Source organism: Suillus clintonianus (genome assembly GCF_016758775.1).
Source record: "Suillus clintonianus strain FC179 chromosome Unknown DEU56scaffold_5, whole genome shotgun sequence".
Classification (NCBI taxonomy): domain Eukaryota; kingdom Fungi; phylum Basidiomycota; class Agaricomycetes; order Boletales; family Suillaceae; genus Suillus; species Suillus clintonianus.
The window spans coordinates 229,644-244,179 of NW_024539229.1; the positions used below are offsets into that span (position 1 = coordinate 229,644).

General features: G+C 48.6%; 6 protein-coding genes across 6 annotated transcripts; 5 read left to right on the plus strand and 1 right to left on the minus strand.

Moving 5' to 3' along the window:
• The first annotated feature begins 1,043 nt into the window (after window positions 1–1,043).
• Window positions 1,044–1,850, plus strand: DEU56DRAFT_426715 (uncharacterized protein). Its single transcript, XM_041346175.1, has 5 exons — window positions 1,044–1,274; window positions 1,323–1,437; window positions 1,498–1,554; window positions 1,606–1,774; window positions 1,840–1,850. The coding sequence occupies exons 1-4, from the start codon at window positions 1,246–1,248 to the stop codon at window positions 1,744–1,746; spliced, it is 342 nt and encodes a 113-aa protein (XP_041213972.1). The 5' UTR covers window positions 1,044–1,245; the 3' UTR covers window positions 1,747–1,774; window positions 1,840–1,850.
• A 75-nt stretch (window positions 1,851–1,925) lies between these two features.
• On the plus strand, window positions 1,926–2,267 carry DEU56DRAFT_726455 (kinase-like domain-containing protein; the record flags this gene model as incomplete). The annotated part of the gene is made up of 2 exons (XM_041347927.1): window positions 1,926–1,964; window positions 2,016–2,267. Coding segments are annotated over 2 exons (291 nt in total), but the record flags the coding sequence as incomplete, so codon positions are not given.
• A 2,529-nt stretch (window positions 2,268–4,796) lies between these two features.
• Window positions 4,797–6,329, minus strand: DEU56DRAFT_426774 (uncharacterized protein). Its single transcript, XM_041346176.1, has 2 exons — window positions 5,007–6,329; window positions 4,797–4,948 (listed from the first exon to the last, which is right to left on the minus strand). Exon 1 carries the CDS (start codon window positions 5,909–5,911, stop codon window positions 5,153–5,155), a length of 759 nt encoding a protein of 252 aa, XP_041213974.1. The 5' UTR covers window positions 5,912–6,329; the 3' UTR covers window positions 4,797–4,948; window positions 5,007–5,152.
• Window positions 6,330–7,662: 1,333 nt separating this feature from the next.
• Window positions 7,663–9,233, plus strand: DEU56DRAFT_726231 (uncharacterized protein; the record flags this gene model as incomplete). The annotated part of the gene is made up of 2 exons (XM_041347914.1): window positions 7,663–8,321; window positions 8,381–9,233. 2 exons carry the CDS (start codon window positions 7,663–7,665, stop codon window positions 9,231–9,233), a joined length of 1,512 nt encoding a protein of 503 aa, XP_041213975.1.
• A 659-nt stretch (window positions 9,234–9,892) lies between these two features.
• Window positions 9,893–13,745, plus strand: DEU56DRAFT_771587 (kinase-like domain-containing protein). The gene is made up of 18 exons (XM_041351476.1): window positions 9,893–10,096; window positions 10,153–10,264; window positions 10,315–10,386; window positions 10,437–10,616; window positions 10,676–10,706; window positions 10,757–10,794; window positions 10,845–11,060; window positions 11,111–11,461; window positions 11,517–11,564; window positions 11,617–11,799; window positions 11,857–11,887; window positions 11,941–11,978; window positions 12,027–12,260; window positions 12,318–12,536; window positions 12,594–13,160; window positions 13,214–13,239; window positions 13,291–13,527; window positions 13,588–13,745. The coding sequence occupies exons 1-17, from the start codon at window positions 10,071–10,073 to the stop codon at window positions 13,451–13,453; spliced, it is 2,535 nt and encodes an 844-aa protein (XP_041213976.1). The 5' UTR covers window positions 9,893–10,070; the 3' UTR covers window positions 13,454–13,527; window positions 13,588–13,745.
• DEU56DRAFT_726478 (kinase-like domain-containing protein) lies at window positions 13,600–14,536 on the plus strand (the record flags this gene model as incomplete). Its single annotated transcript, XM_041347928.1, has 3 exons — window positions 13,600–13,773; window positions 13,959–14,234; window positions 14,291–14,536. Coding segments are annotated over 3 exons (696 nt in total), but the record flags the coding sequence as incomplete, so codon positions are not given.

The window sequence follows — 14,536 nt, forward strand, 5'->3', positions numbered from 1 at the left end:
ACGAAGGTTGCCATCTGCAAAGCGAACATGAGGCTGGATATTGACTACCCTTTTTCGTTGAACCCAGAACCCAACTTTGGCAGGTGGAACGTGCAAGCAACGCTGTACAGCGCTCGTTGTGAAATGGAATCGATCGTCGTTCTAGAAGGGTCGGAATCTATGACCGCCCGCCCTCCCAGAGGCTGATCCAGGTCCATGGTTGGCCAGGATATGTCGACCCATGCCCGAGGATACAAGCCACCGGTTGTGCTGCTCGCTGTTGGCAGGTAGACCGTGATAGCGTTTTCGATGTCGTCAAGCCTCAGGCAACCGTCTAGTCTCGATAGGTCATTAACAGCACGTGCAAATCTTGCGTCCGCATCCTGCTTCGGAAGCTATCTGGGGAGCTGGCCGAACCCTGTGGTAGCACCAAAGCAAACTCGAATGAGTTGTTTAATATGTCCTATCTTGGTCCACCATATTTAGTAACTACCCACTAATGGTCCCAGCTACCTCAGAATTATAATTATTAGATTGTCATCATCGATTTGATCCGAGGTTGGCTTTATAGGCTCATACACGACATAAGTATGCACATCGCCGGTGCGTTGACATTTATTGTTTAGCTCATGGCATACAAGGACGAATCGAAATAATCACTGAAGAACGCCCGAAGGAGGGTTCCTTCGTCATGATACTACATAGTGATCGCACGCCATCCAAACGCCCCGTTGCCTGCATGCATCAATATTACGTACCAGGTCATCAATTTATCAAGTGTCCTTCAGGGCAAAAGCCCACTACACAGGTGGCAATCATGGATCTTTCCAACATGTTCCAGGAAGCATGCTGGAGGGGATAGAAGCGCAATTCTGCTTGGACAATGGTCCGCGCTGTACATTGGAATAGTCTCAGAGAGTGAAGAGAAAACGCCGATAAGCTGAGCCCTGAGGCCTGAGGTACGATCGATATGATCGATGACGGAACATTTGTTAAGTATATACTACTTTATGTGATGATCAGGTGGCTTTGATGTGCGCTGTATAGCACCAACAGATACCAATAAGCTTGTGAAGAAGGTGCAAGATATGAAAGAGCGTCAAGATAGTCTGGATGCGAACACGCGCATGACATAGCTGCTAGGTTTTCTTATGGCATTGGTTTTGAACCCCGGTGAGAGCCGAATTGCACAATTTGAAAAGATCGCACAGCGCAGCTAGTCTGCTTCACTTCCTGGAACCCACCTCCTGTAAAGTAAGCCTAACCATGGCGGAGCTTGCGCCTGCCAGTGGATAGTGAGTCGTTTCACATAATGTGTCTTGACCCTTGATCATATTTTGTAGCAATGTCCCTGACTTCACAACTCAAATTTCTGGAAGGCTCGAATATCCAATTGCATCTGGATCGTTCAGCGAAGTTTATCTGCTCACCATCAAGTCCAACGAAGGCACAATGGAGGTTTGTCTGATCAACTTGCATGAGCTCATCAATCGTCTATCTGATATGAATATCCATCAGGTCGCAGTGAAGGTGTTCAAGATTGACCATCGGAGAGCTATGGATAAAATTCAACATGTCAGTCATCTAGCTAGAGTGCCATATCGACACTTCGATCAATGATTGTAGACAATGCGTCGGGAGCTCAAGGTGTGGCTCAGACTGTCCAAACACCCAACTATCGTGCCGTTACTTGGTATCGCACACGTCGGATCTCTATTGCCGGCTCTTATTTCTCAATGGATGCCATCTGAGACATTAGATAGGTGAAATTACCGCATCCGCTAAAGTTGAATTGGTCAGTCTAGATCTCATTCACAACAATTGAACATGCCAAGGGTTGATGAATTTTAATGCTACTAGGCCAAGGGCGTCGCTGATGGCCTTGAGTATCGTTCGTAGATTTCTATTATATCGTTCTTGTCGTTCTTGATCCCTATTACTATCTAGTTCACTCCGAGAATGTCGTTCATGGAGACCTCCATCCTGTATGTCCTGTCGTCTTTCTGTGGGATGCAGCACTCATTCTTAAGCTTCAGGGGAATGTACTCATAGATGGTTCAGGGCATCCACATCTCACAGATTTTGGTCTCGCAACAGTCGCAGGGGACGCAGAGTTACAGTTGTCCATAACGACCGCATCCCGCGTCTTGGATCCTCGATGGCGTGCGCCTGAAGTCATTGGAATCGAATGTGATCCTGGACGACCGACTATCAAGAGTGATGTATATTCTTTTGGTGGTGTCATGTTCTTTGTGCGATTTCTGTGTTTTTCGGCAGTTCTATTCTAAGGTCTTGCCTCTCAGATCGTCTCAGGGGTTATACCATGGAAATAGCAGAAAAGACCATATCCTATCATCGTTGAGCTATCAAAAAGGGCGACTCCCGCACGTCCCAACAACATTTCTGACGATGACTGGAATTTAATTCAACAATGCTGGTGTTGGGACCCCGTAGGTCGCCCAGAGGCAACGGAAGTCATTAGATGCATTGCACCGAAAACCACCACAATTTTAGAAGAGACCAAAATGGCTGGAAGGTAGGTGCTTTTCAGATACTGTTTGCGCTGTATTCTTCTAACCTCGAACCCTACATAGCACTATCCAGACCATCCTTCCTAAAATGGCTGCAATGTACGTAGTCCTCAAATGCTCTTCGTACTGTAGTTGTCTAATATTGATAAGTAGGATAAAGGACGACACAACTTTCAGTATGTCCGATACCACTGCCAGACTGGAGGGGTTGCAACTTAACCGGTACCATGTCCCTCCTAAAACGCATGTAGTTTCCGGATGCTCTATATTTTTAATATATTAATAAGTGAGGACAGGCATAAAACTATCGTGCTCTTTGGGGAGACAGGGGCGGGCAAAAGCTCACTCATCAATCTCATGGCAGGCAAGGATGTGGCGTACACATGTCCTGACATGGGGCCGCGGTGCTGTACGATGCATTGACAAGAGTATGACATCAACTTCGGCAACACGCATTATAAGGTCTTCGATACCGCGGGACTCGAGGAAGCGCAGCTGGGAATCAGAGAGTACCTCGAGTGCGTCGAAAACGCCTATCGGTTCATCGATGAGCTAGATAAACAAGGTGGAATCGATCTGCTTCTATTCTGTGTTAGCGCCGGCAGAGTCGCTGCTACATTTCAGGCCAATTACCGACTCTTTCACGAATTCCTTTGCGACAAGCAGGTTCCCATTGTTCTTGCGATCACCAACCTCGAAAGAGAGGCGAGGATGGAGGATTGGTGGGACAGACACCAGAGCATCTTCGTACGTTATCAGGTCCTGGTCGATGGCCATGCGTGCATCACTTGCGCCAATAGATTGGACGGCAGGTATAAAGACCTTTATGAAGAATCGCGCGTTACCATCCGCAATGTCGTTGCAAAATTTACCGCCGACGGGCAGAAGCAAGCATGGATTGGAGGGGACAGGCATTCGGTGTCGTTGATGCGTAAGCTAAAGGAGTTGCTTGTAGTGAAGAGTTGGTCTGTGAAAGATATTGTCCCTCATCTCACGAAGCGTTGGGGTCTATCTCGAGACGTCGCAACAACATTAACTAAAATGATCAAGCAAGACGTAGAAGCCACTTGATCGTTTTAACCCCTTTCTATGTCTTGTGCTCATTTGATTGCAATTGTACACTTCGTCCTTGTAGGCTGGTACGTTGCACATGGTTGACATTTCGCGAGGTCAGTACGACGGTCTCACGAGTCACAAGGAGCATTAATGCTGGGTCCAGCCAAGCAAGCTGTTGCGGCAAGCACTTAAGTTATTAGTAATATTGCAACGTTAACGCAAGCGACAAGCATTTATACGGTACCATCAGATCAAAGATGCAAGAACTATGTTTGACTGCCAAAGAAAACATTCGACCGCTCATCCATGCTCTACCTTGCACTTCCACTAGAAGTAGGAGGCGTAGATGCACTCCCACTGCCGCAGCACCACTTGCCATACTCCCGTCTCGCACGCTCGTTTCCCATTTCAACACCCCAGGCGATTTCCACTGATACTTATCTGTCTCGCAAGTTACTAGACATTATGCATCGAGAGGGCTCTCCGAAGCTCAGGTGAGCCCATACGCGGAAGCGTAGTCACGCAGGTATGGCTGAACGCTCGAGATGGCTGTGGATGGAAGGCGAGTCGGAAGTGGATGCCGTTGTTGGGAACATTTGGGGTGGGTCATCGGAGGTGGGGAATGATACAAGTGCGTCTGCTTTGGCTTGTAGGGATTCTGAAATGGCTTTTGGAGAATCGACGGCTACACGGTCTTCAACTGCTGTACTCCGTTTCGGGCGACGTCATATCCTGACTTTAGGATCTATCTGCGGACGCGCTGATATGGCCGGCCCACTTGGATGCGAGGAGGCCTCGAGTTCAAGAAGCTCCCTATGTGAGCCCTGTTCAATGACCCGTCGTCCTTGAGAATCACCGCAACAAATCAGCACACCACGAAGAAAACACACCGGGACCGCTCACAAATTAGTTCTGTCAATCGTACTCAACTGATGCGCAATATTCAAGCAACTCCTCCCATCAACAAGCTTCCCAAGCACACCCTCCAACGCACTAGTAACCTCGTTCAAAAGCAACACTCTCGGGTTCTTCACCATGGTCCTAGCAATCACAATCCGTTGCCTTCGCCCCCACTCAACACCCTCTCTCCAACTTTTGTATCGTACCCCTCAGGGAAAGTCATGATATGGTTGTGCCTTGGGCGCTTGAAATGACGGTGCTGTGGGGTGGTGCTGTGGTGGAAGGTTGGGAAAGTGTCACTGTTCGGATATGTTGTCCGTCGATTAGGATGTGACCTTGTCCTGGTTAGACCAGTAGAGGATGGGAGGGTTGTGCTTTTGCTTGCGCCTGACTCGCTGACTCGGGCTACGCGTCCGAGTCCTCTGCTGTGAAAGAGATGTTGTGGAAGGGTGTTTGGTTGTTGTAGGAGAAGCACACATTTTCTGTGGAGTGGTTGATTAGGATGGAGGGAGCGACATTGCGTACCAAATTCGACCTCACCATTTTCGACCACCAAATTTAAGTGGCCTGCACCACAGCTGCCAGAGCAAGGTGATAAAACCGATGTAGTATGAAGCCAGCCCGTAGTACGTATGTACTACTAGTTGTAGGTCTCAATATTATTACAGAAAGTTCGTGGGGCTACGTCACGTGTACATGATTGTCTTTGCAACTTTTGAAGCAAGCTTTTTCTTCATGCCGCATTGACTCACAAGGTCCTTCTGTAGTTTATCCTCCTTCGGATCTGTACGTAGCCTGAACTGCCGCTTGAACGCTCCGACTAGCCCCTCCTTCTTCCACCCCCCTAACACTGGCGGAACGTCCGCTTGCTCCCGGATCAGCTTACGCACGGCTTCCCTCGATGTTTTGTACTTCACACCTTCCTCCGTCAGGGTCGTTACGCACGCATGCCCTTTCACCGCGATTTTGAAACGCTCTAACTCTTCTTCGTTCCGCGTCCACCATTCCTCCATATCGCGCTCTTCCTCGAGGCGTGTCACGATCATGACTATCGGGACTCGACCCTGATATAACACTTCGCGGAACAACTGGTAGTTGCTCTGCAGCGCGCTACTCACGCGGCCTTGTTGAATGCAATATACCAACAGATTTGTACCGCCGCTTGACTCTAGGGCGCGGAGAAGACGGCTGGCATTCTTGATGGACTCGTGGTACTCGCGTGGCTCGATTTCCGGGTTCTCGATGCCCATCGTGTCGAAGATATTATATTGCTCCCCATCATCAAGGAGGTTGGGTAACTCATATTTGATCCACGTGAGTGTGCAACGCTTGAGATCGGAGCCAGTCTCAGCGATGCGTTTGCCTGCGATGAGGTTTACGAGGGAACTTTTTCCGGCGCCCATTGCTCCAAAGACAACGATGTTTTTAGCGTGGACGACGCTCATCGTGATGCGTATGGTGGGTAGATGCCGAGTTTTAGGGGGTGGTAGGTAGTAGTCAAAGTGAAACGAATTGTTCGCTTGGGTGGTCAGAATTGACGAGAATTTTCTAGCTAGGATATGTCAGGCTCAATGACCTGCAGTTATATAATGCTGGTGCCTTCTGCCACGACTTTCCGTGCCCTTAGATACTTTGGCACGCGACATCCGCGTTGCTAGGGGTGCAGGCGTGACCGGGATCGAGTTGGGTTTGTTGTTCAGGGTATGCATTAAACATACCACCTTACAGATTGGCACGTAGAGCTGCAAGCATGAGGTGGTGTTGTGAGGTATACAAGACCTCAGTACGGGTGCTAGTGGTGCAGCTGGGCAGCAGACATAGAAATTACTTTACGTGGGTGCACTCCACGTTCAATCTTTGCGTCTCTAACGATGTGAGGTAGGATGAACAGCAGGATTGAGTATCCTAGTCCTACCTACCAGTCGTATTACATGGCGAGTACCGATCCTAATGATACAACCCCTGCATCCAGCTATCGTAATGAGTAAACATGGCAAAAGTCCTGTCATCTAGTAAGTTTTTGAATCACGTCTTCTGCTAGGCTCTCCTCTATCCCGTAGCGCTTTGTGGGGACACCGGGAGTGTCTGACTTGCTTGGACGTCCCGTTAAGAGGTTTTTCAACTTTCCGGTGGACCTCGCAAGCCATGTATCCCCTCCATTTCGGCAGTGGCCTAGCACGGCAGTTCCTCAGTACCGTGTTTTTATTTAGCAGGGGCACGACGGTGAGCTCACGATTATAACAAAGTTTTTCTTCTGGCTGTGTGGATGATTCGATGAGAGTGATAAGTCAACAGCTTCTGATACTTACACCACTGCAGGCACAACACGGTGCACAATGATGGCTATGACCTGCAAAGCGAACATGAGGCTAGATATTGACTAACCTTTTTTGTTGAACCCAGAACCCAACTCTGGTACATGCAACGTGCCCGCAACGTTGTGCGGCGCTCGCTGTGAAACGAAATCGATCGCACCCTCCAGTGATCCACTGTGGATATGTTGAACTCTACCTCTTGAGATTCATATACCCCGCACCACTGCATGACCTGCCAGCGATCGTGCTGCTCGCTGTCAGCAAATAGACCACGCTGCGGCGCCCAATCCGAGCACGAAGTGTACAGTTGGATCAGACGCAATGTGGATAAGGTGGAGAACTGGAATAGAGGGGATAGTAGGTAGCCAGGTTCATTGAAAAGTCAAAAAAACCTCATAATGGGGCGCCCAAAGAAGTCAGACGAAGTTCTTGGGGTACTTGCAACTGGATTTGGCACATTGTCACATTGCCTGCAGCCCCCAAACTGGGACCCAGACAACCCCCCTGACCAGAATCCGTGGATAATTGCACCCAGAACTAGCTATCTCTGTAAGCTAGATACTCGTGAATTCTGACCCACTTAGGCTTGTCCAGATAACCAATTAAATGTACATTTCATACTACTTGACAATCGCAGCAAAACGTTGCTCGCACGTTGCGCCTGCGGAAGCTGAGTCTAGATTCAGCGCAAAAGGGTGATCAAGCGTCCACCCTCGTGTTCTTTTTGCAACGAGCACCACTATTTCATGTCTGCAGTGGCATAAGTATGAGCATCCACCCGGCCAGAAGCAATAACTTGCTGTAATCGTGAGTTCACCGTAGTGTCCCTGCATCGTGCTGAAACCAAGTATTGACGAATTGCTGCGCTAGGTCTATTGTTGATGGCTACCAAAAACGTTGTCGTTTTTGGAGAGCGTGGCGTTGGAAAAAGCTCCATCGTCAACCTCCTCGCAGGGCACAAGGTCGCTAAGACCTCCCCAGACACCGATGTTTGTACATTGCATTACGAAGCGTATGATGTTACCATCGAGAACGTGCCGCATCGCATCTATGACACTGCCGCGGCCGACAGCGACCGCGTAGACCCTAGCGGATTTCTCGAGGCCATCACCAATGCTCACAAGTTGATGAAGGAGCTGAGTGGGAAAGGAGGAGTGCATCTGCTGTTGTACTGCATCAAGGCGGGCAGGATGCCAGTGATGTTTGTCTCCAACTACAGGCTATTTTACGAAGTTCTCTTTGAGGAGAAGATACCAGTCGCGGTCGTCATTACTCACCTGGAGGGAGAGATACGCATGGATGAGTGGTACACGCGGAACAAGGGGTGGTTCGAGCGTCATGCGGTCAAGTGCATTGATCATGCCTGTATCACTGCGGCAGACGATCCGGAATACAGGGAGAAGTACGACATGTCCAGAACAGAAGTGGGTGACTTGATCAGACGCCACGCGAATACGGTGGAGAACTGGAATGGAGGGGATGCGTGGCTTGGGAGGTTCACTGGAAAGTTAAAAGGCCTCTTAACGGGACGTCCAAGCAAGTCAGACGTTTTCGGGGTTCTCACAAAGCGCTGCGGGATGGAGGAGAGCCTAGCAAAAGATGTTATTCGAAATCTTGCTCTCGAAGGGTGCGTAGTCTTCAAATGCTCTATATTTTCAAAATAGTAATAAGCGAGAATAGGCATAAAGTTATTGTGCTCTTTGGGGAGATGGGTGCAGGCAAAAGCTCACTCGTCAACCTCATGGCGGGAGAGGAGCTAGCGAGCGTATCTCCTGACATGAAACGATGTACGATGCGCTGGCAAGAGTATAATGTCAGCTTCGGCGACAAGTCTTATAAGGTCTTCGATACCATCGGAATCGAGGAACCGCAGCTGGGAATGAAAGAGTACCTCGAATCTGTCGAGAACGCCTATCGCCTTATCAAGGAATTGGATCACCAAGGCGGCATTGATCTGCTTCTATTCTGCATTCGTGCCGGCAACGTCTCCGCTGCACTTCAGAGCAATTACCGGCTCTTTCACGAATTCCTCTGCGAGAAGAAGGTTCCCATTGTTCTTGCGATCACGAACCTCGAAAGAGAGCAGAGGATGGAGCATTGGTGGGAGAGAAACAAAGGCACCTTCGACAACTATCAGATCCAGGTCGCTGGTCATGCGTGCGTCACCGCCGCTAATAGATTGGATGACAGACACAAAGACCTTTACGAAGAATCGCGGGTCACGATCCGCATCCTTGTTGAAAAATTTACTGCTGACGGGCAGAAGCAAGCATGGAGAGGAGGGGACGACTTGTTCGTGTCATTGACGAGTAAGCTGAAAAAGTTGCTTTCAGGGAGTCTGCATGTGAGAAGGAAGGATCTTGCCCCTCATCTGACGAAGCGTTGCGGTGTTTCTCCAGACGTTGCAAAACAGTTGGCTGATATGATCAAGCAAGACGTAGAAGCTGATTAATGGTGGATCGCTTGAACCCCTTTCTGTACCTTTTGCTCATCTGATCGCAATTGTAGACCTCGTCCTTCCGATGATACATTACACATGGGTTGATTCATCGCGAGGTCTGTATTTCAGTATGAGTCTGACGGTAGGAGGAGTCATAAGGAACATTAAATGCTAGGCCTACGTTGGCCTCTATGATGTGGCCAAGCACTCGAGCAATTGGCGTTGCAACGACAACACAAGTACTTGACAAGCAAACGATGATGATGCATCAGAGGAACACTGTGCAAGAGAATGTTAATAAAACATCACGTGCACAACACGTCGCGTCACGGTATACATCGAAAAAAAACAAAAATTCAAGCCGCATGTCGACATGTCAGTATTAAATAATTGAAAAAGGATGTCGATGTGAGTCGTCGCCTAGCTATGTAGCAGAGGTCGAAAAGCAGCCCTGATCGGAAAGTAAGGGAAATGGAAAGAAATATCAATAAGCGATTTTCATTAACTGACACTGCCGCTACTGATACTTATGATAACTTGGGAGTCACCAGACTCACCACATATGTATCATAGTAAGTATGTACCCCGCACAGAGTCAAATTTGATTGTTTGGAGATAAAAAGTAAGTAGCTGAGTTCAGTGCACGTGGGAGATCACGTAAGTAACTGTAACGCCAGTAAAGAACTTCGATGCTTGCAGCATGTCCGCAACGTTGCCACGGGCCCTGGCACTGAGACATCATACAGTCTCCTTCCTCACTGAACAACTTCTGTAGTTTTCCTCACATCGGAAGACCATATAGACACAAGACAGTCGTTCCTCCATTATACGCCCCCTGTAGCCATTGACATGACGGGTCTTGTGCCTGTCAAAGAGTGAGGGTTTCATGCACATTGCCCTGTCTGAATCCCAAGTTCATCATATTTTGCAGGAATGACCTTACATCTCAGGTTCGCGACAAACTGAAATCTCCAGCAGCACGTGGATCCTTTGGTCAGGTTTATCACTGTACTGACATCGAGACTGGCAAAGGCAAAGGGGAGGTCTGTCTGATAGCTTGAAGTTTATCAATCGTCCATCCAACGCCCATCAGGTTGCAGTGAAAGTCTTCTTGATTGATGATCCGAGAGCAAAGGATCCGAGAGCTATGGAGAAATTTAAAAAAGTCAGTGTGCGTTGATTCAAACGTCACTTTGCTCAACATCGTTTATCTAGAAAATGGATCGGGAACTCAAGGTGTGGCTTAGACTGGAACATCGGACTATCGTGCCGCTACTCGGCATTGCACACGTCGAATCTCCGTTGCCAGCTCTCGTTTCCCAATGGATGTCATCTGGAACATTATGTGTCTACCTCGAAAAAGCAACCCTTACCGTTTCCGCTAAAGGTGGATTGGTGAGTCCGTTATTGACCGATCGCATTCAGCGAGCGTTCATCGATTCTCATGTTACTAGGTGAAGGGCGTCGCTGACGGCCTCGACTATCGTTCGTCGATTTCTACTATGTCTTCCATTTTGTTCTTGACGCCAATTCAGTCCATTCAATGAATGTCATCCATGGGGATCTTCACCCCGTATGTACGATCGTCTCTTTGTGGATGCTGCGCTCATTCACAAGCCTCAGGGAAATGTACTCATAGATGATTCAGGGAATCCATGCCTCACTGATTTCGGTCTCGCAGCAATCGAAGGAGAAGGGGAGTTGCAGTTGAGTTCGACCACCGCCGCACATAGTTTGAATCCTCGATGGCGGGCGCCTGAAGTCATTGGAGTCGAAAATGATCCTGAAAACCCGACTTTCATGAGTGATATCTATTCTTTTGGTGGTGTCATGCTCTTTGTGCGATCTCTCTGTTTTCTTCAGCTCTATCCTGAACTTTCTCCTCCCAGATCGTCTCGGGGGATTTTCCATGGAAAAAGAAGCAATCATATCAGATCTGCATTGCGCTGTCGCATAAAGCCATACATGCGCGACCCGAAAACATACTCAACAATCACTGGGAACTGATTCAAAAGTGCTGGTCTTGGGATCCGAGCCATCGCCCAAGGGCCGCAGGAATTCTTCAACATATTGATCAGTTTAGGACCGATCATTCGCAGGATCGACAACCCAAGTTTCCTAGGCAGGGGCTGGCGGACCTGACGGGTCAGATCATTGTTACAGTAAACGACTTTGTCGCTGCAGGTGACTTTGCAGTGGTTTACAAGGGTGAATGGAAACGACCGACAGGTCCTATCAAGGTCTGGCTCGTGCTAATGTACGTTGATGATATGTTTATTGATTATCGCACTGCAGGTTGCAGTGAAAGTCATCAAGGTTCACGTATCGGAGCTAGATTTGCAGGTGAGAATTTAACAAGGCTTCTGCTATGTACAGGTCACCCATGATTTGATAGAGACTTCGACGCGAGGCTGAGAACTGGGCTGTCCTTGTGCACGAGAATATCATTCGTCTGTTGGGGACGACAGGATTTGGGCCATCTCTAGCTCTTGTTCTTCCGTGGTTCCGGAGCGGCACGCTGCTCCGTCTCATCGCGGAACAGGGTGCGGTATTGGACATTAAATCGAGGCTAAATTTGGTGAGTTGCTATTTAGCTATAACTTCTGTATCTCAACTTAATTTTTCGTGTCATCAGCTTCATGATATTGTGTCTGGCCTTTGCCATCGTTTGTTCTTTCTTCCATTCTTTGCTTGCTTCCACTGATATGGTTGCCGTTAGTTCACGGGTTGGGTGTGGTTCACGGAGACATTACAAGTGTTCGTTCATCTTCTTGACATCAAAATTCCTCTCATGGAGAGTTCCAGTCTAACGTTCTGGTGGACATCAAAGAAGGAGAATACGTAGCGTGCCTCACAGATATCGGGTTGGCGACAGTTCTCGGCGGCTGTTTAGGTGACCGCACAATCAGGGGATCAGATATTCGAACTGGTGCCATCAGGTGGACCGCGCCCGAGTTGCTCAAGGCACACGATTCCCCTGCTGACAGTGCGCCGACCACGCAAAACGACATGTATTCATTTGGTCGCGTCATGTTTCATGTGAGATCTATAGATCCACAAAACTTACTTATCTTTAAAATGATCGCTTGTGCGCAGGTAATAACACTGGTCATTCCGTGGAATGATATCAGCGATATTGCAGTTTTTCAAAAAATTCTTGGAGGAGAAGACATTTCCCGTCCTGTGACATCTGACATGACAACCGCACGCTGGAATGAGATTGCGCAATGTTGGTCATCTGATGCATCTGCTCGTCCATCTGCCATAATGGCCATGGACTTCTTGAAGAGTGAACTAGAGGCTTTGGCAGACGACGTAAGTTCAAGACCAACTTCTTTGTGTGTGACTGAATCCTTACGCACTCTCACACAGGATATGTCTGTTGACGAAGTGGTGGAAAGTTATCGCAGCACATCATTTGATGCAGAGCAAACAACTACATCCAGTAATGTCATGGATCCCACCCGCCCCATATCTAAGGCTGTGCAGCGTGAAATAGGTCTACGGACTCGGGATCACCGTGCCAGCGTTGATACCGTAACACTACATCCCTCCCAAGGAGGATCCTCGAAGAGAACTACAGCAGCGCGCCCCGACACCATCCTTGACGATCACTACAACTCGAATCGACAAGGCGCAGGGAATCTCACGAGGAATACAAAAGTCCTTGTGTCCGACCCACATCAGCCACCACGTTTCAGTAATGTGCATCCAACCCACTCGATATCCAAGGCCGCGCAGAGTCACAGCGCCTCAGCCAATGTCAATACTGTAACACCCCGTACCTCCCAAGAAGAATCCTTGAGGAGGCCAGCAGGCCACCCCGACACTATCCTTCAAGCTGATCACTATAATTCGACTCAACAGGACACAGGGAATCTCATGGGAAATACAAAAGTCCCTAAGTGCACCAATCAGCCTAGGAATGACGACTCGCAGGTTTGACGGCCCAGTACCCAAGTTAATGGCAGATCCTGATGCATATCACTTAGGCCTCCATTCCGAATCCATCATCTCTGTAGGGATGCTCATTGAAACAATTCTTCATTGATTCAGTCATTTTATTTAGTCACGCATTACCACTGGCAGAAGATCTGACAGGTCAGATCGTCTGTGCGATAAGCGACTACTACGCTTGTGGTGCATTTGGGAACGTTTACAGATGTGAATGGAGAAAGCCGTCGGGCCCCGTCAAGGTCTGGCCAATGAGCAGTGCAGGCATAATTTGCTGACCAACTTTCTCATTATTACACTACAGGTTGCAGTAAAATCCTTGAGGTATCACACCTCAAAGCAGGACTTAAGGGTGAGTGTTTATGTCTTCTGCTCTGAGCGCTACTGAGCACTAAACATGTGGATTCGCTAGAGATTGCGACGAGAAGCTGCAATCTGGGCACACTTCGTCCACGACAATATTGTCCCACTTTATGGAACGACCGAAGGGTTTGGGCCAACCACAGCCCTGGTCTCCCCGTGGTTTCCGGACGGCACGCTGCACCGTCTGATCGCGGAACAGGGTGCTACATTAACCATCAGGTCCAAACTGAAGCTGGTAACTCAGAATCGTTCAGCTGCAGTGGACCTGAACTGAATTCGCTGATACTCACTAGCTCCACGGCATAGCTTCTGGGCTCCACTATCGTCTGTATTTCTTTCATTGTTATTCTTGCTTCGACTGATACATTTGCCATTAGTTCACTCTTTTCCCGTTGTTCACGGCGACATTACGAGTGTAAGTTCATCTTCTTCGCATTCAATTACGCTCACTCAAAAATCCAGTCCAACGTTTTGGTAGATATCCAGGGCGGAGAATACAAGGCTTGCCTGACGGACTTCGGTGTTTCGAATGTCCTCGGCGGGCCTTTAAAAGACAGCGTGGTTGAAGGATCAACTGTTAGGCCTGGTGTAATCAGATGGACTGCGCCTGAGTTGCTCAGGCCGCATGGTAACCCTGCCGATCTCAAACCGACCAAGCAGAACGACATGTATTCCTACGGTCGTGTCATGTTTCATGTAAGTGTACGCATTCTAAGCCCCAAAACCTATATTCAATATGTCGTTTAACCTAGCTGTTGACTCTGATCATTCCTTGGTATGATATTGACGAGTACCAAGTCGTTCAAAAAATCCTAAGCGGAGAGGAGATCCCGCGTCCTGAGATTTCCGCTGGGACTCGATATGACATCACGGACGCCCGCTGGAATCAGATCAAGCAGTGCTGGTCAGTTGATCCCTCTGCTCGTCCATCTGCCTTGATGGCTATGGACTACTTAAAGAGCGAATTGGAGGCTGTCACGGACGACGTAAGTTCATGA